The sequence below is a fragment of the Pseudorca crassidens genome, chromosome 7 (assembly GCF_039906515.1).
Source record: "Pseudorca crassidens isolate mPseCra1 chromosome 7, mPseCra1.hap1, whole genome shotgun sequence".
Taxonomy (NCBI): domain Eukaryota; kingdom Metazoa; phylum Chordata; class Mammalia; order Artiodactyla; family Delphinidae; genus Pseudorca; species Pseudorca crassidens.
This window is the reverse complement of record NC_090302.1, coordinates 10,399,591-10,425,060: the sequence shown is the minus strand read 5'-3', so window position 1 is coordinate 10,425,060 and position 25,470 is coordinate 10,399,591. Positions and strand designations below refer to the sequence as shown.

General features: G+C 44.8%; 2 protein-coding genes across 9 annotated transcripts in view; one reads left to right on the top strand and one right to left on the bottom strand.

The window, feature by feature from the left end:
- Positions 1–6,687, bottom strand: part of PPP6C (protein phosphatase 6 catalytic subunit) — a 35,017-nt gene extending 28,330 nt beyond the window's left edge. Inside the window, exon 1 of one of the 2 annotated variants that reach the window (XM_067743328.1) lies at positions 6,537–6,687. Coding sequence is in view for 1 of the 2 variants with exons in the window: in XM_067743327.1 (XP_067599428.1) it covers positions 960–1,034 (75 nt within the window). In the remaining variant the exon portion in view is untranslated. Of the gene's footprint in view, positions 1–959; positions 1,129–6,536 lie in introns of those variants that run through there. The other variant, XM_067743327.1, reaches the window with a different exon arrangement.
- RABEPK (Rab9 effector protein with kelch motifs) lies at positions 1,370–25,247 on the top strand. Of its 7 annotated transcripts, none has more exons than XM_067743323.1 (8): positions 1,370–1,417; positions 8,006–8,070; positions 10,846–11,003; positions 15,037–15,189; positions 19,347–19,508; positions 22,109–22,258; positions 24,502–24,651; positions 24,936–25,247. In XM_067743323.1, the coding sequence occupies exons 2-8, from the start codon at positions 8,018–8,020 to the stop codon at positions 25,226–25,228; spliced, it is 1,119 nt and encodes a 372-aa protein (XP_067599424.1). In that variant the 5' UTR covers positions 1,370–1,417; positions 8,006–8,017; the 3' UTR covers positions 25,229–25,247. The 7 variants fall into 7 exon arrangements, with proteins under 7 accessions (XP_067599424.1, XP_067599426.1, XP_067599425.1 ...); XM_067743324.1 differs by lacking the exon at positions 1,370–1,417 and adding an exon at positions 6,702–6,786 and having other exon boundaries at positions 15,037–15,156; XM_067743320.1 differs by lacking the exon at positions 1,370–1,417 and adding an exon at positions 6,704–6,786.
- Positions 25,248–25,470: the final 223 nt, after the last annotated feature.

Genomic DNA, 25,470 nt, shown 5'->3' with positions numbered 1-25,470 from the left:
TAGTCACCTAAGCACTGGTTCTAACAAACGCATAGAAACACCTGTCAAAAAAGCAGTATCCTAAAGACTTACATTCCTTTATTCTTACATTCATTTCTTTACCCAAACATAGGTTTACTGTTGCTAGGACTCTGCAGTACAAAGAACGACTCATTTCCTTTGGATAACCAAAACAATGAAATCTTGAGCTAAGAAGAGATTGGGGCAGGGGGTGGGGGGGAGCGGGGACAACTTAAAGGACAGAAACGTATTGGTGTTTATTGAGAGCCTGTTACTTTATCCACTTAAAACAGCTCAAAGACGTGCTCGAAAACGGGTTCATATTGGAATGAGCAGAAGAAAACCAACATTCCTAAAAGACAACTGGGAGAAGTGCTCGAACAGAAGGACGACTTGACGTTCTCTCACCCTACCAGGCCGCTCGGGCCCCCGCCTACCCCTTCCCATCCCCATCCCCATTCCTCAGGCACCTAAACCCACTGGGGCCGCGTTCCGGGAGCACGCTGCATCCCCTGTCAGACGCCGGCCTCCCCGCGCTCCTGTCACCGCCTCTGGGGGGGATGACCGCTGCCACTGCCCACTGCCCGCGGGGGCTCGCCTCAGACTCCGAGACCCAGGGTCGGGGTGAGGGGAGAGGAGTCTTGTAAGCAAAGCCGTGAAGTCTCGAGCTCCGGGGCAGCCCCAAGGCCAGGACGGGCAACCCTGGCGCAGAGGCCGCGACATCCCTTGGGATCCCCGCCGAGGGAATCGGGATGGCATTCGGGGGACTCGGGCTGCCCCCGCTCCCCGCGTGACGCCAAGTCGGAACGAGTCGCCTCGCACCGCGTTAGGCCCCCCACCGTGACGGGACAGGACACTGCCGGGGGTCCCGCGGAGAGAGGAAGGGCGGGCCGGCGGGAGCCCCGCTGCCGGAAGGGGGGGAGCCCCGAAAGCAGCGCTCCCGCCCCGTTCAGTCTCACCTTCAGGTCGTTCTCCGGCAGGTATTTGCACAGCCGCGCTATCTCCACATACTTGTCCAAGTCCAGGGGCGCCATTTTAGAAATAACAAGCCCCGACGGCAGCAGCGGCGTCCGCGGCTGTGCTAGCGGCGGCAGCGGCGGAGGCCGAAGCCGGAACCCTCGCTACGTCACGTCCGGCCCGTGAGACGCGTCTACGCAGCGGCGTAAAGCTTGACCCGATTTTCCCCGCTGCTTCGGCACGCCCCACGCTCTCTCCCGCAGAACACAGGCTGCAGGCCCCCGGAGCTCCCTGGGTCCAGGGAGCTGAAACTGCTGAGACCCGTAGTTGTTTACCGTGGGGTGTGCTGGGATTTGTAGTTTTCTGTAGCGGCCAGCTACTCTTCTTTTCCTCCCCTTCCCTTCCTCTAGACTTTCACCTCTGCGGACCCAGCGAGGCTTTTCCGATGCAAAATGGCAAAGTAGGTGACACTAGCCATTCCCTGGTTTCTCATTCCGACCCTTGTAAGCATTCTCTCACCAGAATATCTTCACTTAAAAATTGGGTAAGCCTGGGGACTTCGCTGGCGGTCCAGTGGTTAAGACTATGCGCTTCCACTGCAGGGGGCACGGGTTCCTCGCTGGTCAGGGAACTAAGATCCCGCATGCTGCACGGTAGGGCCAAAAAAAAAAAAGTTGAGTAGGCCTGGCCGTATAGTAACCTGTTTGCACCTTTCCAAGGCCTTAATAGAAACCTTGCCTAAACCCTTGGCAGAGATGTCAGGCTACCAACTTTCCAGCCTGGAAAGAAAGGAAACAAATATTAAAGCTCTTCTTAGGCCAGGCACTATACAAATGCTGTTTTTCTGTCTAATCCTTATAACGATTGATAGCAAAGGAAGGCTCAGAGAGGTTGAGTAACTTGCCCAGATCTCACAGGGTATAGGCAGGGGAGCCAAGACTGGAATAGGTCTGGGTGGCTTAAGTCTACTTCAGTGCGTGTCCCATAAGGGCAGAGAGTTTTTTTTGTTGTACCAAGAACAGGACCTGGTACTTAGTACACTTTCAACATTCCTTCACTCAACAGCTATTAATTGAACACTTAACTATATGCCAGGTACAGTTGTAGGTGCTTAGGGTATTCTGCAAACAAAATAGAAGAAGATCCCTATCCTCAACCTGTAGCTATATTCCAGTAAAGGAGACAGAACATAAACCATTAAACAATAATATAGTAAATAACTGCAGAGTATATGAGAACGTGGTGGGCTTCCCTGGTGGAACAGTGGTTAAGAATCCGCCTGCCATGGGCTTCCCTGGTGGCGCAGTGTTTGAGAGTCCGCCTGCCGATGCAGGGGACATGGGTTCGTGCCCCAGTCCGGGAAGATCCCACATGCTGCGGAGCGGCTGGGCCCGTGAGCCATGGCCGCTGAGCCTACGTGTCCGAAGCCTGTGCTCCGCAACGGGAGAGGCCACAACAGTGAGAGGCCCGCATGCCGCAAAAACAAACAAACAAAACAAAACAAAAAAGAATCCGCCTGCCAATGCAGGGGACACGGGTTCGAGTCCTGATCTGGGAAGATTCCACATGCTGCGGAGCAACTAAGTCCGTGCGCCATAATACTGAACCTGTGCTCTAGAGCCTGCGAGCCACAACTACTGAGCCCACGTGCCACAACTACTGAAGCCCGCACGCCTAGAGCCTGTGCTCCGCAACAAGAGAAGCCACTGCAATGAGAAGCACGTGCACCACAACAAAGAGTAGCCCCCACTCGCCACAGCTAGAGAAAGCCTGCACACAGCAGAGAAGACCCAATGCAGCCAAAAATAAATAAATAAATTTAAAAAAAAGGAAGTGGTAAGTGCTAGGGGGAAAAAAAACAGAGCAAGGGAGATTTAGTGATGCATGTTTAGGAATCAACAAGGAGGTGGGGGAGTTAGCCACGCAGTTACTTGAGACAAATTATAGAGAGGAGCTGATGCAGAGACCCTAAGATAAAAGCATGTCTAGAATCTTTGGGAAATGGCAAGATTAGTGTGGTTGGATCAAGGTGAGAGGAGTAGGAGAGGAGATGAGAGAAAAGAACACTGATTTTTACTTTCGATGTAATGGGGAATTATTGCCGAGTCTTGAGCAGAGAAGTAACATGATCTAACTCATTTTAAAAGGGTCGCTCTGGGGCTTCCCTGGTGGCGCAGTGATTGAGAGTCCGCCTGCCGATGCAGGGGACACAGGTTCGTGCCCCGGTCCAGGAAGATCCCACATGCCGCGGAGCGGCTAGGCCCGTGAGCCATGGCCGCTGAGCCTGGGCGTCCGGAGCCTGTGCTCCGCAACGGGAGAGGCCACAACAGTGAGAGGCCCGCGTACCGCAAAAAAAAAAAAAAAAAAAGGGTCGCTCTGGCTGCTGTGTAAGACTGTAGGAGGCAATGATTGCAGCTGAAAGACCGGTTAGGAGACGGTTATATAGTCCAATAGTAGCAGGTGCTCAATAAATATTTGTTGTTCAAGTGACCCTGGACTGGATCCTCTGGCCCTAAAGTGTATTTTGACAACATGTGGCGAAACTTTATTGAGGTCTCTGGGTGATGTTCTTTGTATTATAACTGTTCTGTAAGTATGAAATTGTTTCAAAGTAAAATTAATTTTTAACAGTCTGTTGCAGAATGGTGCCCACAAGCATAGATTTCTTCATTTATTCAACAAATACCTATGATGTGAATGAGACAGATATGATCCCTGCCCTACGGCACTTACAATCTGATAACAAACATGTAAATAAGGAAAGAATTAATTACAAAGTATGATTAATGGCAAAAAAGGGGAAAAAAGGGAAAGAAGGAGTGCTGTAAGAAAAATGGGGTAGAATAGGCCTACTTTAGGTGGCAACATAGTGGAGGTAAAGTGTGCAGACTCTAGCACCAAATGGCTAGAGTTCAAGCCCAGGCTCTACTACTCCCTGTGTGACTCTGGCAAAGTTATGTATCCTTTCTGTGCTCCAGTTTTCTCAGTTCCAATGTGGCGATAATAACAGTGCTTGCCTCATATGGAGATGATGAGAATACTTACCTTCTAGGCTTGTACTGAGGTTAAATAGAGTTAATATATGGAAAGGGTTTAAAACAATGTCGTGTACAGTGAGTGCATTGTGTTAGCTCTGAATATTGGGTGGGCAAAAAAGGCCTTTTTGAAGAGGTAAGATTTAAGACTTTAGGGGGAAAAAAAAGTATAGGGATAATATGCTTAGAGTTTTTTGGAGGAAAAAAAACCCCAAATGAGGGAAAGATGCTATTGTTGTTTGATTTTTTTTTTTTTACAATCCTCTGAAAAACTGACAATTCATTTTTCATCTTTGAACCTCAGTAACTGGGAATTAATCCTATTCAAATATCGTCTCAGAATTGGGAAGGGAGACAAATAGGGAGATGGATATGAACGTTCTTTACAAACAATAAAGTGCTTGAAAGGAACGTGTCACCAGCATCATTGCTTCCCTTGCTGATAAGTCAGTGAACAGGTAGGTAATGAAGACAATCCCCTTCCAGTGAAAATAGGGGGCAGTCCTCACATTACCAAACTGTCTGGCAGTAAGAAGGTCCCTCCTGCAGACCCACCTCATTCAGTGAACCTCACGCTTGACATTCCCAGTTGGGTGAGTTCTTAGAAAAAATGATAGACACATTGGGTGGTGTGTTACAGAGACAGTGTACAGAGCTTGCCGACTGGAATATGTTCTTAGTCTTCCTTGCACGAAACAGGAGACCTGGGTTCCTGTTCTCCCATTTATGTGGGTTAGTCATTTTAACTTCTCTGGGCCTCAATTTCCAATTTAAAAATAGATCTCCAAAGTTCTTTCCAGCACTTCCTGAAAAGTGATTTCTAGTCTAAAAGCATAGATCCCACAATGAAAATTAGTTGCTATTTTGCCCACAAACCTCTTCCAATTTTTCTTGTTTATGTGCAACTCCAGCATGGCACCTTGAAATGGATTTAGCCTAAAGACACAGGGGGTGAGAGGGCATTCTGCATCTGTGAGCAGAAATCTCCATCTGGATGCACATGGACATATGGCAGAGCCAACCTGGCCTTAGTTTTCTTTCCTGAAAGAGAGCAGGAAACTCCTCTTTGGCAAACAGTCAGTGGAGATTTTTCCATCAACATGGGAACTCACAAAGACTCCAGGTCTTTGGAATAGGATATGTGAACAATAAAAAGAGCTACAGACTGCAAATTCCATCTTGTCAATAAATTTTTGTTATGGTTTCAAGTAGCTAAAAGATTTACCAAGTTCACCTTTCAGCTGTACTATCAAATCCTCTCAACTGCTCCCTCTCTGAGGTAGGTAATTACTATTCCCATTCTAGAGATGAAGAACCTAGAGCTCAGAGAGGGTGAACTTGCCAAAGGTCAAGGTAGATGGTTAGTGCGGGACCCTGGATATGAACCCAAGTATGTCTGTCTGCTTCCCACTCTGCTACCATAGCTCTGTGCAGCAGGCGCTCCTGTGATTTCCTTCCTTAGCTGTTTCCTCCAATTCCTAGGATGGAACAACTCAGCCCTCCTGATTGTGGGGTTCTCTGAAACATAGACATAGGTGAGCCAGCTCTCCATTTTCAGGAAAGCCACAGGGAACCTATGGTTATGAAGGAGACCCCAGTAATGTAGATGAATACATCTCACTCACGACTGGTGTCTAGAGTTCATTTACGCCTAGGAATAGCATTACATTTTACATACAACCAGCTCTGCGCCAGTCACTGGGCACTAAGCAGTTTATATACATTAGCTCATGTATTCCCCACCATAACCTTGTGACAGAAGTCTTATTAGCTCCATTTTACAGACCGGTGACACTGGGGCCCAGAGAAAAGTATCTTCCGCAAAAATAGATATTTTCTTGATGAACTTTTTATTCCTTGCACTTTTTACAAGCGTACCTAGTTATTTGTTTTTCTGTTTAATCTCTCTCTAGTTTGTAAACTCCAGGAGGCCAGGGGCCAGGTTTGCCTGGTTCGGCATAGTGCCTGCTATAGTTACAAACGCGAATTATGGAGTAAGTCAGCTCTTTAGGGCGCCAAAGCTTGAACTGGCCTAAAGACTGCACAGGGGGACTTCCCTGGTGGTCCAGTGGTAAAGAATCCACCATACAATGCAGGGGACGCAGGTTTGATCCCTGGTCAGGGAACTAAGATCCCACATGCCGCAGGGCAGCTAAGCCTGTGCGCCACAACTACTGAGACCGCGTGCCACAAACTACAGAGCCCATGCACCCTGGAGCCTGCGCACCACAACTAGTGAGAAAAAACCCGCAGGCCACAACTAGAGAGAAGCCCACGGGCCACAACTAAGATCCTCCGTGCCACAACTAAGACCCGACACATACCCAAATAAATTAATTTAAAAAAAAAAAGACTACGTAGGGAAATTTCACACCTAGGAAAGCACGCTCAACTCTCCCTTTCAGAAACCATTCTAACAACCGCTGGAACTGAAAATATCCTAGCTCCTTAAAAATAGCCCAAGGGATTTGGGTCACCTAACTGGATGCCCAACCCCTGGCATTTCGCTTGTAAGTCGTCTCCAAGTAGCTCTGGCTTACTTACTCAGCCAGGGAGGTAGGGCCCCAGGACGACCCGGCCAGTTTAGTTCTGGAGAAATACACAGCTGGGTCGAACCCAGGCCGCTAGGACCCCTCCCAGCTCCCTTCCAAGAGCGCGCCCTGGGGACCCGGCCCTGTGAGTGGAGAGCGGTTGGCCGGGGCGCTCTTCCGGGGTCTGAAGGAGGGGCGAAGATCCAAGAACCGCCCCTATTGGGGCGGAGCCACGGCCCCAAGACTGGCGTAAGCCGCCGCAGGTAATGCGGTCCGGAGGTAGGGGGGCTCTGGGACCCCGGTTTGAAGCGTTCCCGGGTGGGGTGGGGCGGGGGCGCCGCATCCTTTAAGGGAGTGGAGTTGGGCTGGGTGGAAAGCGCTCGGGAGACCTCCTCTGGCTCTGGCCTAGCCACACTGACGGAAAGGAATCGGCCTGTTCTCTCCTGACCCTGTCTCCTATCCCCTAGCGCTGCCAAGCGGGGATGGGACTGGGGGATGGACCTGGCAGGGGCGACTGCTGGAAGTCCCGGTCCAGGTGAAGTTAACCCCACTGAGCTTTAGGCTTTGGGGACAGCAGTTAGTGACTTAGGCTGAAGATTGGATTTATCCATTCACCTCCCAGAAACCTCATCCATTTTCTTTCTTCATTCACTCATCCCTCACTTCTGCTCTATGCCGGGCCTCTTGGTTGGTTCTCTGAATGAATCCGAGAGGCCCAGCTCGCTTGGAATTTAGTCTAGTGGAATTTATTCTAGAATCTAGAGAGTTTTAAATAGATGATTACATTCAGGGTGATCCCTGCAATGACGATAGCTTAATAGATACCTTCAGGTAGAGAATAAAGTAACTTGAGGATGTAAGTGGAAAGCAACAAATCAGGGAAGGTTTCACTAAGGAGGGGACATTTGAACTGGGCTTTGGAGGTTGACTAGGAGTTTTCTAGTTGATCAGAAGGGAAGGGACATTTCAGGTAAGGGAAGCAGCACAGGATGCAAGTTATGAAAGAGCCTGGCATTTTAGGGGAACAAATATAGTAAGAACAGTTCAATATAGCAAGAAATTGTGGTGAGTTCCTGAAAAGAAGGTTGAGACCAGAAGGCTTTGAATGTCATGCTGAGGCCAGGATTTATCCTAGAGTTCAGTATTTCTTGGCCTTTTAAAATGTTTTCTTTTGATAAACATAAATACCTTATGACCTCTGAAAATTATTTTGATATATACCCCTTCCTATGAAAACCACGGACACAGAAAACTTTAGGCAAAAAACAAAAAAACTCTGTAATGGGATTACGAAAGTTGTGTCATAGTTGCCTCCCAAATATAAGTTTATATCAAAAGGTTGGTAATGCTTATTCAAATTAATCAGGCCCTAGAAATTGGTACATCAACAGGAAAATTTTTAAAGAGGCAAGTAACCTGATTTGCTGTGTTTTTTAGGTAGAAGATAATTGTAAATGTCTAAAAAGTACCTTTCTTTCTTAGGCATAGGACACCATGAAGCAGCTGCCAGTCTTGGAGCCTGGAGACAAGCCCAGGAAAGCAACATGGTCTGTAAGGAAGGATTCAAACAAAGAAACACATGAGTTTTTTTTTCATTTATAAGTACTTTACTAACATATTTGATCCTCTATGAAAAAGGGTAGAGTTGAAACTGTCTGCGGTTTCTGGTAGTTAGACTCAAACTGTCTGAGAAGGTCTTCAGAGGAAAGGTAGTGGGGCAATAATTATCACAGAGCAGATGTTGATTTTATTAAAATCCATTTGCCAGGAAGAGTAGGGCATTGACCATCTGGCATCTTCAGCTCCAACACTGTGTCTTCCCCCAAGCTCTAACTCATTTGTAAGACTTTCAGGGAATTGGATTTGGATTAAACTGGCTTCACTATTTCTTGAGCGCTTGTTCAACCAACCCTGCGTTCAGCAACTAACACTGGCCTGACAGGGCCAGCCGCTGTGTAGGTGCTGCAGGTACAAAGGTGAATAGTCTCAGTGTAGTGGGGGAACAGTGACTGGTGCTGAAGCAGGACGCACAGAGGGCTGTAGAGAGGAGGCAGTGCTTCTGCAGGACCTTGGAGGAGAGCCCCTGATCTGGCTTCCATGCGTCCACTCTTGCTCTCTACACATCATAAATCTGATCATGGCATTCCCTGGTTTAAAACCTTTTGTGCCTCTCCATTAGTCTTAGGATAAAAACCAGAGTCCTTAAAATGGCCCACTGGGCCCTGCGTGATCTGTCCCTGCCTGTCTTTCCAACCTCAAGTCCCGTTACTCAGCCTTTGTTCTCTTTCTCTTCCTTTAATGTGGCTTGCACTGTCCCACTCAGGAACTGTATGTGCTGGTCCCTCTACCTGGATCATCCTTTGCCCCCATCTTTTGTCCCTCTCTTTGCCCAGCTAACTTCTACTCATACTTCAGATCTCAGTTCAAATGGGGCTCCTTCAGGAAGACTTCTTTGACCACCTCTGTCCCCACCTACCTCTCCTTACAGGGTAGGGTCCCCCTGTGATATGTTCTCATACTATATATCCTGTATATATCCTGTACTCCTTTATAACACAACTGAAATGAAATGGATATTTGGAAATTATCTGTTTAGTGTTTTTCTTCCCAACTAGTCTGTCAGGGCTGTAAAGGCAGGGACTTCTTTTGTCTTATTCACCATGTAGCTGGATGGCTGTGTGCTCTTGAATAAGTCATTTAACCTTTCTAAGCCACAGGTCCTCAGTTGTAAACCTCAGATGATGATAATAGTACTGTCCCCAGAGGGGTTTTGTGCAAGTTAAGTGAATCCAGGGTTGTGGCGAAGTTAGCAACATGCATGGTATGTGGTTAGTAGTCATTCAGGTGACAATGTGGAATGTGTGAATCTGGACATCAGAAGAGAGATCTGGAAAAGAAATAGAGATTTGAAAGTCACTGATGAACATGTACAGTAGATGGGTGGTAATTGAAGCCATCAGTACATATAAAATTGATCAGGCAAGCAAACCTAGACTGAGAAGAGAACTCATGAGGATTGGGAGAAAGCTGGAGGGAAAGGAGTCAGAGAAGGAAACAGAAAGTGCAGCCAGACAGGTGGATAGAGAACCAAATGGAATGGATGTGGGGAAGCCAGGTCAGGAGAAAGGTATGAGAAGGAGGGAAGAGCCAAGAGTACCAAATGTCAGAGAGGACAGATAAGACTGGGCCTGAAAAACAGCTGCAGAGCTTTCTTTTCCAACCAGAAAGCTTGAAGAAGTGTGCTTTCTCAGTCAGCATTCAGAATAACTTTACAGAACAGAATGAATGGATCCTGTATTTGATTTTTCAAAGTCCTAGTTTTGTCTTCCATCAGGTCGAGCTTTATGAGTAATCTGGAAAAGCTCTTAAGAAGCAGTGAATGGGGCTTCCCTGGTGGCGCAGTGGTTAAGAATCCGCCTGCCAATGCAGGGGACATGGGTTTGAGCCCTCGTCCAGGAAGATCCCACGTGCCGCGGAGCAACTAAGCCCGTGCGCCACAACTACTGAGCCTGCGCTCCAGAGCCCGCAAGCCACAACTCCTGAAGCCCGGGTTCCTAGAGCCCGTGCTCTGCAACAAGAGAAGCCACTGCAACGAAGAGTAGCCCCCGCTCACTGCAACCAGAGAAAGCCCGCGCACAGTAACAAAGACCCAGTGCAGCCAAAAATAAATAAATTAAATTAAAAAAAAAAAAGAAGCAGTGAATGATGGAGAATATTACATGGCAGAGGGAAGCATCACTGGCTAGTGGCAAGAGCTTTGGGGCTGTTCTCATGTGATTACACATAAAGCTCTAGCCATGATTAACTGAGTCCTTCCTGCCATGTTACAAGATTGCATCTCATTCTTCACGGGTGAGAACTATTGCTGTCTTCATTTTACAAATGAGGAAACTAAGGTTCAGAAAGGTAAAGTGACTTCCAAAAGAGCACACATCAAGAAAGCACTTGAACTGGGACTTGAACTAGGTCTGTCTGAATTTGCAAATCATGTTCATAACTACCATCCTGTGCCAGGACACACACTGGACATTTCTGGGTATCAGTTTCCCCCTCTACCAAATGGGGACAATTACTAGCCCAGGGCATCCCCACTAAGTTAATGTGAGATGAAAGTAGTGACAAAATTGAAAAGTCAAAGGTTATGTGCAAAGGGAAGGTACTGTTCATTAATTAGGAAAATGCTGCTTTGCTGGACATGATCTAAAATGACTGTGTATGTATAAGACCCTTCTTTCTGGTGACTGTTCCATGAGGAACGCAAAGAATATACTGCTGCATTTATTCTCTGCTCAGGCCTCCTGAATATACCCTCCCTTTGGCAGGTACACCTTGACCCCGGTTGGAGACAGCCCCTGTGCTCGAGTTGGCCATAGCTGCTCATATTTACCCCCTGTTGGTGATGCCGAGAGAGGGAAGGTCTTCATTGTTGGGGGAGCAGATCCAAACAGGAGCTTCTCAGATGTGCACACCATAGATCTGGGTAAGACCAACAGCTGTGGGGAATTCCCTGGCGGTCCAGTGGTTGGGACTCTGCACTTCTACTGCAGTTTGATCCCTGGTCGAGGAACTGGAATCCTGCACGCCACTCGGCGTGGCCAGAAAAAAAAAAAGACCAGCAGCTGCGGAGCACATACCCTATATGGCCAGAGAGCAGGACTTTGTGCTGCCGGCCATGACCATTCCGAAGACTATCAGTTCAGACCAGACAGTAGGGTTTTTCTCTGAGAAAATGAATGTCACTGAGAGGTCCCTAAGGTCTCAACAGACTCCAGGAATATATCCACCCAACCAAGACCTCCTTGATTTGGGGGAAAGAGCTCATATGGAGCCCTGGATAACCAGCCATTCATTCATCAACTATTTCTCTGGGAGGCATTGATGCCTCCACCTCTTCTATCCACGTAGCCAATTAATCACCAAATCCTAAATATCTTTTATTTTCATCCATGTCTGTCCATTTGCACTGCTACTACTGTAGTCGAAGCAGCATTATCTTTCAGCTAGACTGTTACAACAGCCTCCTCACTAGTCTGCCTGCTTCCAAGTTTACCTCATGTACACTGCATTTTCCATACTTAGCTGAGTATTTTCTAAAATATAAATCTGATCACGTCACTCCCCAATTTCAGGCTATCCCCAACTTCATTTCTTAGCTCCCCCAAACCCACACTTGCTCCACTGAATATCCTTCAGTTCCTTGAACTCTTTTGGTCTCCAACCCTTTGCATATACAGTAAATGCCCTACATAAGAATGAGTTATTTTCCAAGAGCTGACTCGTAAGTCCAGTTTGTTCATTTTTTTCCTTAATTTTTTATTTTTGGCTGAGTTGGGTTTTTTCATTGCTGCGCGTGGGCTGCACGTGGGCTTTCTCTAGTTGCGGCAAGCAGGGGCTGCTCTTCATTGCAGTGCACGGGCTTCTCACTGCGGTGGCTTCTCTTGTTGTGGAGTGCGGGCTCTAGGTGCACGGGCTTCAGCAGTTGTGGCTCGTGGACTCTAGAGCGCAGGCTCAGTAGTTGTGGTGCACGGGTTCAGTTGCTCCACGGCATGTGAGATCCTCCTGGACCAGGGCTCGAACCCATGTCCCCTGAATTGGCAGGCGGATTCCTAACCACTCCGCCACCAGGGAAGCCAATCCAATTTGTTCTTAAGTCCAACAAAGTTAGCCTAGGTACCCAACTTTTACAGATAACGCCAGACATGTGAACAAACTTATGTGATTTGGACATGCGAATGCACGTTTACATCTTTGAAAGTTTGCAGCTCAAAGATTCGTATGTAGGGGACTTACCGTATTGTTCCCTCTGCTTGGAAGGCTCTTCCTTTTCCTTATCATCTGGCTACTATTCATCTGTCAGATCCCAGTTAAATGACACTTTCATCAGGAACCTTGCCCTGATACATCTGCCACTAGTTTAGGACTAGTTTAGGCACTGCCACTGTAAAGGAGAGACTCTTCTGTTTTCCTTCTCTATTCCCATGCCTCCTCTCAACACTAGTCTTCCGTACTTCCCTTCTGACTGACAGATGTGTGGGGATTTTCCCCCACACCAAATAATTCTGCAACACCAGCTGGACGTCCTACAACTCAGTTCAGTTCTGCCTGGAATTAGCATCCGATTCCACAGATGAAGGGCTCAGTCCACGAGACTCTCCCTGCTCCCCTTCAGATGCCAATCACAAGTCCACCTGTGCTTCTGACCGACCAACTATAAATGGAAGGTTCCCATGTCACCCGCCTCAGGTTCCATTAATTTGCTAGAGAGGCTCACAGAGTTCAGGAAAATAGCCAGATAGAAGAGATGCATAGGGCAAAGTATGTGGGAAGAGGCATTTCGTGCCCTGTCCAGGTGCCCCACCTTTGCAATACCTCCATGAGTTCACCAGCCTGGAAGCTCTTGCAACCCCTCCTTTTTTTATGGAGGGATAATTGAGTAAGTTATGACCATTGGTGGCTCTCTCCTCTCCCCGGAGTTGGGGGTAGGGGGCATTGTCTGGGGCTGAAAAGTTCTAACCCCGTAATGTCATGGTTAGTTCCCCTGGCAACCAGCTCCCATCCTTAGGGGCTTTCCAAAAGTCACCTCATTAACATAAACTCAGGTGTGGTTGACTGGGGATTTGTTATCAATAATAAAAGACCTTTATCAGTCTTATCACTTAGGTCGTCACAGGGATTTTCAGAGCTCTGTGCCTGGAACAGATGAAGACCAAATATGTATTTCTTAATGTAAATCACAATGACACAACCACTCTCTGTGTTTCCATAGTATCCTGTACTTTCCCATCTTTATCCCCCTTCACAGCCCTTTTCACATGTGATTGTTTGTTGTCTGTCTTTTATATTGCTTCTCATTGTATCCCCAGCCATTACCACAGGGCCTGGCACAGAGTAGGTGCTTTATAAGTATTTGGATGAATGAATGAGTGACTACTATGTACCACACAATGTCAGAAGAAAATTGGTGTTTTGTTACATGTTTTGTTAGGTCTGTGTGTAATGTTGCTGTCTACTGTTGTGTTTTTTTTTTAAATAAATTTATTTATTTTATTTTATTTATTTTTGGGTGCGTTGGGTCTTCGTTGCTGTGCGTGGGCTTTCTCTAGTTTTGGTGAGCGGGGGCTACTCTTCGTTGCAGTGCATGGGCTTCTCATTGCGGTGGCTTCTCTTGTTGCGGAGCACGGGCTCCAGGTGCGCAGGCTCAGTAGTTGTGGCTGGCGGGCTCTAGAGCGCAGGCTCAGTAGTTTTGGCCCACGGGCTTAGTTGCTCCGCGGCATGTGGGATCTTCCCAGACCAGGGCTCAAACCCGTGTCCCCTGCATTGGCAGGCGGATTCTTAACCACTGCGCCACCAGGGATGCCCCTGTGTATTGTTTTGATCTCAGTTGTTTACTAACCAAATGTGCAGGAGAGTCTACATGGTAAAACTTGAAGTGGTTTGGCCTCTCTTGATAATCTTGGAAGATCTGACATCCGTATGCCTGTATGTCTACATGGTGACAGTTTTTTGCAACTGAGCTGCCACCTATCAGTGGGGCTCTCATTCTCCAATTTCCTCCAATCCTCTGTAGGCATTTGAATTTCTATACCCTGCACTAAGAATTCAAAGGTAAATTAAATCTCTTTCAGCTCTCAAGAAGCTTGCTGTCTAGTACAGTTACAATTCTTTCGTGACCTATTACTAGCTTTGTGACTCTGGCTAAACCACCTAAACCATCTGGACTTCAGTGTCCCATAAAACAGGGATAATAACTTGCTTCACTTGGCACTTGTAATGATGTAACAAGATAATGCCTGTAAAGGTCATATGTAAGTGGTTTACTAATTAAAATAACTAATAAGTTAGGTATTAAGTCTGTGAAATTGTTTTAGCCAGAAGTCATTTACTTGCAGGTAATAGAAACTCTCTTAAACCAGCAAAAAAAAAAAGAAAGAATGAGAATCCAAAGGTAGAGGATTTGGCCTAGCCTCAGGAGAGAGTGGAAGCAAGAATTAGAAAGCTGTCAAAAACCATCTACTTGCTCCCTCACTCTGTTTGGAGAGATCTGCTTCTTTATGTAGATGTTTCATTCTTCTCTTCCCCATACTTTGGCTTTCTCTCCTTCTCCACACATGGTAGAAGATGGCCACCCAAACCCAGAAATCTGTTTGAATTCCAAATTCTTGGGAGAGAGGATCTGATTGGCCCATTTTGGGTCCAGTGACTACCTTTGACCCTATCAGTTAAGGCTAGAAAGTCAAGGTATAGTACAACCAAGTCTCCTGGGATCTATCCCTGGGGTTGGGAGAGTGGGGACAGTTCCCATAGAAGAGGGTTTATGGATGAGTCAGACGCCCCCCCCCGCCAAGTGTCTGATATAAAAATTTTTGGAGGTTTGACCACATTCCCTTTAAGTGATCTGATGGTTGTTCACTTATGCTTTTGACCCTTTTCTCCTCAGTACCCTCCCCCAAGTTTGTCAACCAGTATAAGCCATTGGCAGCCCCAATCTAGGAACCGGGTGAAATGTTTTCTAGGAACACACCAGTGGGATTTAGCCACCTCGGAGGGCCTCTTGCCCCGGTACGAGCATGCCAGCTTTGTTCCCTCCTGCACACCTCACAGCATCTGGGTGTTTGGAGGTGCCGACCAGTCAGGTAATCGAAATTGCCTACAAGTTCTGAATCCTGGTAAGTAGCCAAAGGTTATTTATTTACCAAAATGGATAAATAAATCCAATTCCAATACCTGTACCAAAGCGCATTTGGATTGTACTGACTAATCCACTTGACTTTGCTGACCTCATAGAAAATAGAAATTTTAACTTCTGGCAGAATCTGAAAAGAATAGAGTTACATTTTGTTTTCCTTGTAACGTGTACAAATTATCCATTTCTTAAAAGCCAAAGCTGGATGAGGCTTCAGAGAAAAGCTATGCCAAGTGGGCAACCCAGGTCCCACAAGGGGAAGTGACTTTCGTAAAGTCACCAGGGAGCCAGGGACTGGGGCATGCTAGAACCCAAATCACCTACATCGGAGGTCTCAAATGGGGGCGATGGTGCCCCCCAGGGGACAGTTGGCTATGTCACACCTCGGGGCAGGGAATCAAGTGGGTAGAGGCCAGAGTCGCTGCCATACATCCTGTAATGCACAGGAAAGCCCCTCACAATAAAGAATTATATGGTCTAAAATGTCAGTAGTGCCAAAGTTAAGAAACTCTGATCTAGATCCTCCTAGTATGTTTCTTTTAGTCAGAAAGTGCAAAGCTCCTGACAAGTCTCACTGGCAGTTTTATCATAGAGGAAGCAGTTTGGGGACATCACTACTGCGAGGATGTTGCTGAACCACCCATGGGAGGTGGACCTGACTTTTTGTCAGTTAAAAACATTTTTTGTTGTTGTTTTTCTCTTTATAAATATAGTTTATATTCATTGTAAAATATTTGAAAAGTGTAAATAAGTGGACAAAAGCCATCCACAATCCTGTGACCTAAGGCTATTAATAACAGTTCTGTGTACTTCCTTTCTCTCTTTTCTCTGCATTTTTATAAACCTGAGATCATCCTATTTCACCACTACGCTCTTGTATCTTTTTCTTTTTAATTTCATAATTAGCACAGAAATAATTCCCTATTAATAAGGCTTTGTTGAAATCATTTTTAATGGCTGAATCACACTTTTTTAAGATTTTTATTTATTTATTTAATTTATTTTCGGCTGCATTGGGTCTTAGTTGCGGCACATGGGATCTTTCGTTGTGGCGCATGGGCTTCTCTCTAGTTGTGGCGTGTGGGTTTTCTCTCTCTAGTTGTGGCACGCGGGCTCCAGGGCGCATGGGCTCTGTAGTTTGCGGCATGCGGACTCTCTAGTTGAGGCGCGAGGGCTTAGTTGCCCCGTGGCATGTGGGATCTTAGTTCCCTGACCAGGGATCGAACCCGCATCCCCTGCTTTGTAAAGTGGATTCTTTACCACTGTACCACCAGGGAAGTCCCTCAATTTTTATGACAATACCATAATACCCCGGTTGTTTTTTTTTTAACATATAGGTTGTCTTCAGATTTTTATCATTATAAATAACAAAGCATTGAACATCTTTGTTCAGAAATCATTGACTGTATTTCAGATTATTGCCTTAGGTAGGGGCTTTCCTGGTGGCGCAGTGGTTAAGAATCTGCCTGCCAATGCAAGGTACATGGGTTCGAGCCCTGGTCTGGGAAGATCCCACATGCCACGGAGCAACTAAGCCCGTGTGCCACAACTACTGAGCCTGCGCTCTAGAGCCTGCGAGCCACAACTACTGGGCCCACTCACTACAACTACTGAAGCCCGCGCATCTAGAACCCGTGCTCCGCAACGAGAGAAGCCAGCTCAACGAGAAGCCTGCGCACCGCAACGAAGAGTAGCCCCCGCTCGCTGCAAGTAGAGAAAGCCCACACGCAGCAACGAAGACCCAAAACAGCCAAAAATAAGTAAATAAAAAAAAGTTCTTCCATGTTTTAAAAAAAAAAGAATTATTGTCTTAGAGCTCATGCCCAGAAATAAAAGAACTAGATAAAACACTGGACTTTAAGGATTTTAGTACATGCTATCAAATTGCTCTCCAGAAAGATTTTTTTTAAACTTTTTTTCTTTTTGGCTGCACTGCGTGGCTCGCGGGATCTCAGTTCCCCAACCAGGGATTGAACGCAAGCCACGGCAATGAAAGCCCAGAATCCTAACCACTAGACCACCAGGGAATTCCCTATCCAGAAAGATTTTTTTCAACTTATCCTCTCTCCAACTGTGTTTAATAGTTCTTGTTTCACTCCTGACCAGTATCGAATTTATCATTTTTAAGCACTGCTAATTTGATAGGCAAAAACCCCCTTGTATCTAATTGTTTAAATATGCATTTTGTTAATTACTAGGAATCTGGACATTTTTCACATAGCAGTCAACTCTTGCCCAGTTCCCTCTATTGATAACAGATTTATTTTTACAACAGCTGGTCTTTGTCATTTTGGGATAGTAACAGTTCCTACCTTGTTAAGTTTGGCAAGAATTTAAATTAACTCAAATCTGGCACATACTTAATGCTCAGTAATTGTTGTTGTGGTTGATGTAGCTATGGTTCGACAGATGGAAATCAGTTCTAGATTGGATGGAGATCAGTTCCTTTGATTTTCAATGATGGCATCTATTTAAATAAAATAGTGAGAATTTGGAAAGCTTTTGTCAAAGGAATTGATTTTCCACCAGATCCTTTTTCTCTCCTAGAAAGTATAGTTTGACACCTTGCCCAAGAAATATGAAAGATGTAGGGGAATCATTAGTTGCTTTTGTTACTAAGGCGAGTCCCTCAGCTGGCTTAGGACTCCTTTCGTATTATTTGTGCTAACATTTGGCTTGGTAGCCACACCAGGATCCCAGGATCTTCTGAACTTGGAGGTTGTGCCCCTTCTAACTCCCCCTAAAATCCAAAAACTACCCAAGACCTGTAGCTATAGAGACAATTACATTATGCTTTGTTTTGGGGTTTGTTTTTTTGTCCATGCAACTTGCAGGTCTTAGTACCCCAATCAAGGATCGAACCCCTGCCCCCTGCATTGGAAGTGTGGAATCTTAACCACTGGACCACCAGGGAAGTCCCCATTATGTTTTGGATATAGGCTGAGACTTGTTTGGTCTCCAGGTTCACGTTTTGAGTCCTATACATATTACACATGCTTCGTGCGCCACTTTGTATTACTGAATGAAGACCTTTACAAAAGGCACAGAATTTCCCAGTCAAGAAATAATTCCTGGGAATTCCCTGGCACTTTCACTGCCGTGGGGTCAGGTTCAATCCCTGATTGAGGAACTAACATCCCACAAGCCATGTGGCACAGGAGGGAAGGAGGAAGGGAGGGAGGAAGAATTCCTGGTGTGTTGTAGTGGAATAAGTATGGGAGTTTTGACAGATCTGTGTTCAGAGCCCTGCTCTCCTACTCACTAACACTGTGACCTGGGAGAAAGGATTTAGACCTTCTGAGCTTCAGTTCCCTCATCTGCAAAGTGGAGATACTTTCCGTCCGCCTCCCAGGGTTGACTGAGGATGTTGGGGATGGCAGAGTGCTCAGGGCAATGATTCCGCACAAGGGAGGTGCTCAGTTACTGCTTGTGTTTCTATAAAATTCATGCTTCATTCTGGAAAGAAATAAGCTTCTGTCCACCTACCCACGTGGTGAAATTTTATTCTCAAGTCAGAAGAGTGGAAAATACGTAGATCTTGGTGGTGTTGAAACAGAATTTGAATCCCAACTCAGCCATTTACTAGCCATGTAACCTTAAATGAGTGACTTAATCTGTCTCTGCTTCAATTCCTTATCTGTAAAATGAGGAAACTAGTATTTATTTAGTACTTACTGTGTAGTAGGGACAATTACTGCTACTACTGAAACTGTAATAATATTGTCTACTTTCTTTTAATGGCCACATATCCTGAGAAACTTGGCACATTTAGTTTCTTGCATCTAGTGGGAATGAATTTTAGCAGCTGTTGGGCTCCTCTGAATGGGCACAGGGCAGGGTAGTCAGTCATCAAAGGGGAAGAGGGTTCAGAGAGGATGTTTGAAGGCCTCCAAAACCAAACTGGCCTCATTCTTAATTGTACTTGTGGCTTTTCAATCTTGGGAATTTGGGTCTATCTGGGCAAACTCTAAGTGTTGCCCCCTACCCCTCCTTGAATTTGGTGGCATGAGATCCCCGCCTAGACCTACACTGTCTGCCTTAAGGATTGGGGTTTGCAAAGTGACCTTGCCCAGCCCCAGAGTTGATATCAGAGGCCCCTCAGCCTGAGTGTTTTAGATACCTACCTTCTCTGTGGACCAGAAACGAGGACTTGGACTATGCCAAAGGTGACCAGCCCACCACCATCCCCAAGAACATTCCACACGTCATCGGCAACCATCGGAAACCAGCTGTATGTCTTTGGGGGCGGAGAGAGAGGCGCCCAGCCCGTGCAGGATGTGAAGCTGCATGTGTTTGATGCAAGTATGGACTCGGGGGAACCCTGGGGCTGCCACTTACCTGGTCGGGGTTACCCCGGCCTGCAGCTTACCCGATGTAGGAAGCAGAGGTTAGAATATGACAACCTGGCTGTGTGTCTCACTTCTAGACTTCTGCAGTATATCTCTTAGCTGATATCTTCTACCCATAGCAAAATTTGCATTTAAAAAGGAATAATTTGATCAATTAAAAAAATTTAAACAGTATAGTTTATAAAACAAAAAAGTAAAATGTTGCCCCTTACACCTTTCCTTCCCACTCCCCAGACAGAGGTAAACACTGTTAGCCATTCCTAATGTCTACCTCCAGATTTTTCTGTGCAATTATAAATCATATGCACATGTGTTTATGAACATCTATGAATTTTCTATGGATTTTGAAATTATATGAAAACTTTAAAACACACACATAGAATTATTAAATTATAAATGTTGGTCTGCCTCTTACTTTTGCAGGTCTAAGGGTAGATCTTAGTACTAGTCGAAAGTTTAAACTTTGAAGCCATAGGACAGGAACTCAAGACCAGATCTGACATCTAGTTTCTGTATTACTTAAGACTAATTTCTTAATCTCTCTAGTGTGTAAAATAGAGATAGTAACAGTGCCTACCACAAAGAGTTGGAAAGATTAAATGAGATAATGTGATACAGTGCATAGCACAGTGCCTGACACATAGGAAGCACCTAATAAATAATCACTGTATTATCATTATTATTCCTTCATTTAATCACACATCATGGATCTTTCCTAAGTCAGAAATTTCCTTGCAAAGCATATCTTTCTGTGGGAATCCCTATTCATTCAGTCATTTTCCTATTGACTGACATTTTGCTGACAGTGTTACAGTGAATATATACATTAATTTCTGTACATGTTACAACATTTAATATGGACTAGATGCTAGGAAGTGGAATTACGTAGGGTCAAAATGGTATGAACATTTAAAATTGTGAGACCTCTTGCCAAATTTTTGTCTAAGTAGTATTTATTTACATTTCTTCCTCTTACTAGTGGGCATTTATGAATACTTTACAAGTATTCATAGCACAAATATTCATGTCACAAATAGCATGTGACAAAAATAATTTTCATGTGTGTTTTTGCCGCCTTTTTTGAGAAAAGGCAATAAGCAAAATTTCAAACTTAAAAAGTTTAAGAATTAAGACACGTCACAGTATGACTTTATCCAGAAAGAATGAACTGTGTGATTCTTTTAAAGCGGTTTTAAATTTTTAAATAATATTGGTTTTGAATATATAAAACTGTAAGAGAAAAAAATATATATGTATATATATATAAAATACTATCACCCCAAAATTGTTAACATTTCAGTACAACTTTGGTGTACACCCCAAAATTGTTAACATTTCAGTACAACTATGGTGGGTTTTTTTTTTAAATAGCAGAGATAATTCTAGGTGTACTATTTGTATCCTGTATTTTTCACTTAAGCATATCCCCTGTAATCACAAAGTTCTTTCAATGTTTTTAATGAATACATAGTATTCTATCATGACTGTAGCAATAACTCACCCATTCACCTGTTGATGGACTTAGGCTATTTCCAATTCTTCTCTATTACAAACAATGCTGTGGTAAACATATTTATGCATAAACTTTTTCTGATTATTTCAAATTGTATTCTTTGGGACTCTAGGGGCTCCTTGAACAACCTTCAGGCATGTCACAAATGGTAATTCAGAGATAAGTTGTTTGGCAGGCTTTTGTCTCAGATAATTTTTGTAGCACTCCTTTAAGACTTATCTGGTATGTTGAAATGATTAATTTTCCTGAATTCTATATATGTACAATTTTGAAGATATGAAGGGTTTTCAACATGTAAAATACATCTGCACTATTTGGATCATACCCATATTAATAACTCTCATGTATTGAGTACTTTCTCTGTGCCTGTGCTTTCCGTATATTATCTCATTTAATCCACGCTTCAACCCTGAGAGGTAGGTATTATCAGGTAATTTCTCCTCATTTTACAACTACAGAAACTGAAGCTTATAGAAGTAATTGGTGCAAGGCCACATAGTTACTCAATGAAATAACCTGATTTTAACTCCAAATCCCATGCTCTAACCATTATCCTATACAACCACTTCAGGAGGCCCTGCTAACTTTAAAAGTAGTCTATTTTTTTCTCCACCCTTCCAGCAAATCAATTAAGAATATTGTCTTAAAAAAGAGAAAACTCAAAAAAAAAAAGAGAAAACTCCGAAGGCCTGTCCCAGAAGAAGTAGATTCATTCTTTTTAACTCTGTGGCAGTTCTAGGTTGAAGAAACTTAAGGGAGGTCTTTTTTTAATTCAAAGCAAGAAGTGGTTCCTTATTGCCCAGTAGAAGGGGCAGGCATATTAGGCAGTGAATTCTCCAGCCCTGGATGTGTACCAGTAGAGGCTGTAAAGGCTGTGGATGGATGGAGGCCTGGGTTGGGTTGGCAAGTTGCAGTGAATGACCCCCCAGGTCCCTTTCTGCTTGGAGCATCTCTGCTTACTGGGAGGTGAGGCTTGGTATATTTCTCGGGTTCTTGCTTCATAGCTTTGTCATCTAACGTCACTGAATTTATTTTTCTAGATACCCTGTCCTGGTCACAACCAGAGACACTTGGAAAACCTCCATCCCCGCGGCATGGTCATGTGATGGTGGCAGCAGGGACAAAGCTCTTCATCCATGGAGGCTTGGCAGAGGACAGCTTCTATGATGATCTCCATTGCATTGATATCAGTAAGTAGGGTGGAGGGCATGGGGGCTTGTCTGCTTAAGATTGAATAAAATAGCTTTGATTGACTAGAGCCTTGCTCTTGACCAGCCAGCAGAATCTTCACTAGATTCTGTGAAATGTGGCCTGAATAATAATAAGAAATAATAATAACAATAAAAGCAGGTATTTCTGTTTGCCATGTACCTACCCATTCATTATTTCTTATCCTTCCAACAACCCTGCTCTTATTAAAATTCATTATGCTTTGTGTTTCCCGACTGGATTTCTTTCAAGCAGTACCCATTAACCCCATGGATAACTTCTAGAGTGTGTCTGGAGGTGCACAACCAGAACTGTCACGCTAAATTGTTAAGAACACTGAGAAAAGGAAAGTTAGTGATAACATGAGAATTGTCTTTATGTGTCTGAAGGGCTGATGTGCCCTAGAGAGCCTGGACTCTTTCTGGATCATTCTTGCAGACTATGAGCTCCTTTAGGGCAGAGACTTTGTCTCTTTTTTTCCGCCAGTGTATTTCCAGCATTGAGCACAGTGTCTGGCAGGTCTTGAGTGATGAGTGCATATCTGTTAAGAGTGGACAGATAGGGACTTCCCTGGTGGTCCAGTGGTTAAGACTCCACGCTTCCACTGCAGGGGGCATGGGTTCGATCCCTGGTTGGGGAACTAAGATCCTGTATGGCGCACAGTGCAGCCAAAAAATTTAAAATATTTTTTTAAAAAAGTAGACAGATGAACAAATGAATATGTTCTGCGTTGCTCCAGACAACAGGAATTGGAATTATGGGCAGAATGCATGAGAACTGCTGTGCAATGTATCGGGCTACCTTGCCAAACAATAGGTTCTCTGGTTTGGTGACATCTGAGGCCAGCTGATACTGGCTGGGATTCCTGCATTGCCTAGGATATTTGGCTGGACTGGGTGATTCTCCCTTCCACCTCTGAGTTGCTGGACCCCTGCCTTGAACTGACAGATGGAAAATATCTTCACAGAAGCATTCCTTGCAAGCAGTCAAACAGAGTTTTAATGCTTATTTTATTTATTTTTTCTTAAAAAAATTTTTTTTTAATTTAGCTTTTTGGCTGCCTTGAGTTTTAGTTGAGGCATACAGGATCTTCATTGCAGCATGTGGGATCTTTCATTGCAGTGCACGGGCTTCTCTCTAGTTGTGGCGTGTGGGTTTTCTCTTCTCTAGTTGTGATGCACGGGCTCCAGAGAGCGTGGGCTCTTGTAGTTTGTGGCACGGGGGTTCTCTAGTTGAGGCGCGCAAGCTCAGTAGTTGCAGCGCATGGGCTTTGTTGCCTCACAGCATGTGAGATCTTAGTTCCCTGACTAGGGATCAAACCTGCGTCCCCTGCATTGGAAGGTGGATTCTTTACCACTGGACCACAAGGGAAGTCCCTTAATGCTTATTTTAAAAAAGAAAGTCCTTTTCTCTTATGCAAGGAACTACTTCCTAACTATTTTTCCTCCTTTCCAGCCCAGGTAGTTCTCTAAAACCTAAAATCCAGCGATATCCTGCCTCATTTAAATTCTTGTCTGAAAAGTTGCAACTACCTGCAGAAATAGGTTGGAAATAGGTGCTGAGGCAGCACATTACAGCATAGAGAACACAGGTTTTGGAGTCAGACCTGAGTACAATTCTAGCTCTGCCACCTGCTAGCTGTGGGATCTCCGACAAGTCTCTTTCCCTCTCTAATCCTATTTCTTCATCTTTAAGAAGAAAGAAGGTAGGCAGAAGTAATAGCAATTGCATACCGCTATTAAGAGAATGAAGTAAGCAAGATACTTAAAGTGTCTAGCCAGTACTCACAAAGTTGCTTTTTAAGGAACTGTATTTCAAACATGCACGTGTGTGCACATACAGGCATGCTTGCACACACACACACACACACACACACAGTTGGAACCTCACCTACTTCTGGGCTCCAAAATACTTAATGGTGATGGTCACCAAAGACTGGATCACATTCCTCAGTGTGCTCCAAAGACCACCCACATCAGAATCACCTGGGATGCTCGTTAAAATTATGGATTACTGAGCCCCTCCCTCCCTCCCTGGACTAGCCAAACAGAATTTCAGCTCCCCCAGTGATTTTTGTGCACACCAAACCTTGCTATAGGATCTCTCAGAGCTCTCAGTGAATGAAGTTCAGTGATTGGTTTGCAAACTGCAGGAGTCTGACAGGTTAAGTTGGAAACCACAGTCTAGGCCATGTTGTACCTAAACACTTTCTGTCTCTTGGCAGGTGACATGAAGTGGCAGAAGCTAAGTCCCACTGGGGCAGCTCCCACAGGCTGTGCTGCCCACTCAGCTGTGGCTGTAGGAAAGCACCTGTATATCTTTGGAGGGATGACTCCCACTGGAGCCCTGAGCACAATGTACCAGTATCACATAGGTGAGCAAGTGTTGTTCACTGTGAGTCTTTAAGCAAATGTGACCATTCTTTGAAAAGTATCACAATGCTTTTTGGTCTTTCATTTTGGTCCCTCCACATCTAAATCCAAAAGAATGACAACCAAACTTTTAGGGAATGACATCATCAAAGCAGTAACAGTGCCATTAGGGGTTTTTCCCTTTTATTTCCTGTTTCTGTTAGGGCTCAGGTGATACAGCACATCACAGAGCATTTCTGGAAATTTCTTAACACAGACCCTTTTCTTTTTTTTTTTTCCAAAATAGAAAAGCAGCATTGGACCTTGCTTAAATTTGATACCTTCCTACCCCCTGGCCGATTGGACCATTCCATGTGTATCATTCCATGGCCAGTGACATGTACTTCTGAGAAAGAAGATTCAACTTCTGCCACTCTAAACTGTGCTGCTGAGAAAGGGGATTCCACTGAGAAAGGAGTAACCCAAGGTGGTGACTCTCACGAAGAAGGTCAGACGGACACACTACTCTGTTTTGTGTTTGGTGGGATGAATACGGAAGGGGAAATCTATAATGATTGTATTGTGACTGTAGTTGATTAATAAAACCACATTTTTACTACTTTTAGATGTCAATTACTTTCAGAAAAGTTAAATGAAACCTTAGTTGTTTCATACCTCCAAAATCTTCTGCACTATATATCCCTCTGGCTTTTACCTACTTTGGTAGGTAAAGAGATGAACTGAATAGCCCAGGGCAAAAACCTCTATCATATAAAGAGTTTTACCAGCAATACAACCCAGGTAACTAATAGATTGGCTGATTGTTAAGAATACTAATCACA

Coding starts and splice junctions, on each gene's coding strand:
- RABEPK (XM_067743323.1), top strand. CDS start 8,018: ATGAAGCAGCTGCCAGTCTTGGAGCCTGGAGACAAGCCCAGGAAAGCA. Junction 19,509..22,108: donor GCTGCATGTGTTTGATGCAA/GTATGGACTCGG, acceptor TTATTTTTCTAG/ATACCCTGTCCTGGTCACAA. Junction 24,652..24,935: donor AATGTACCAGTATCACATAG/GTGAGCAAGTGT, acceptor TTTCCAAAATAG/AAAAGCAGCATTGGACCTTG.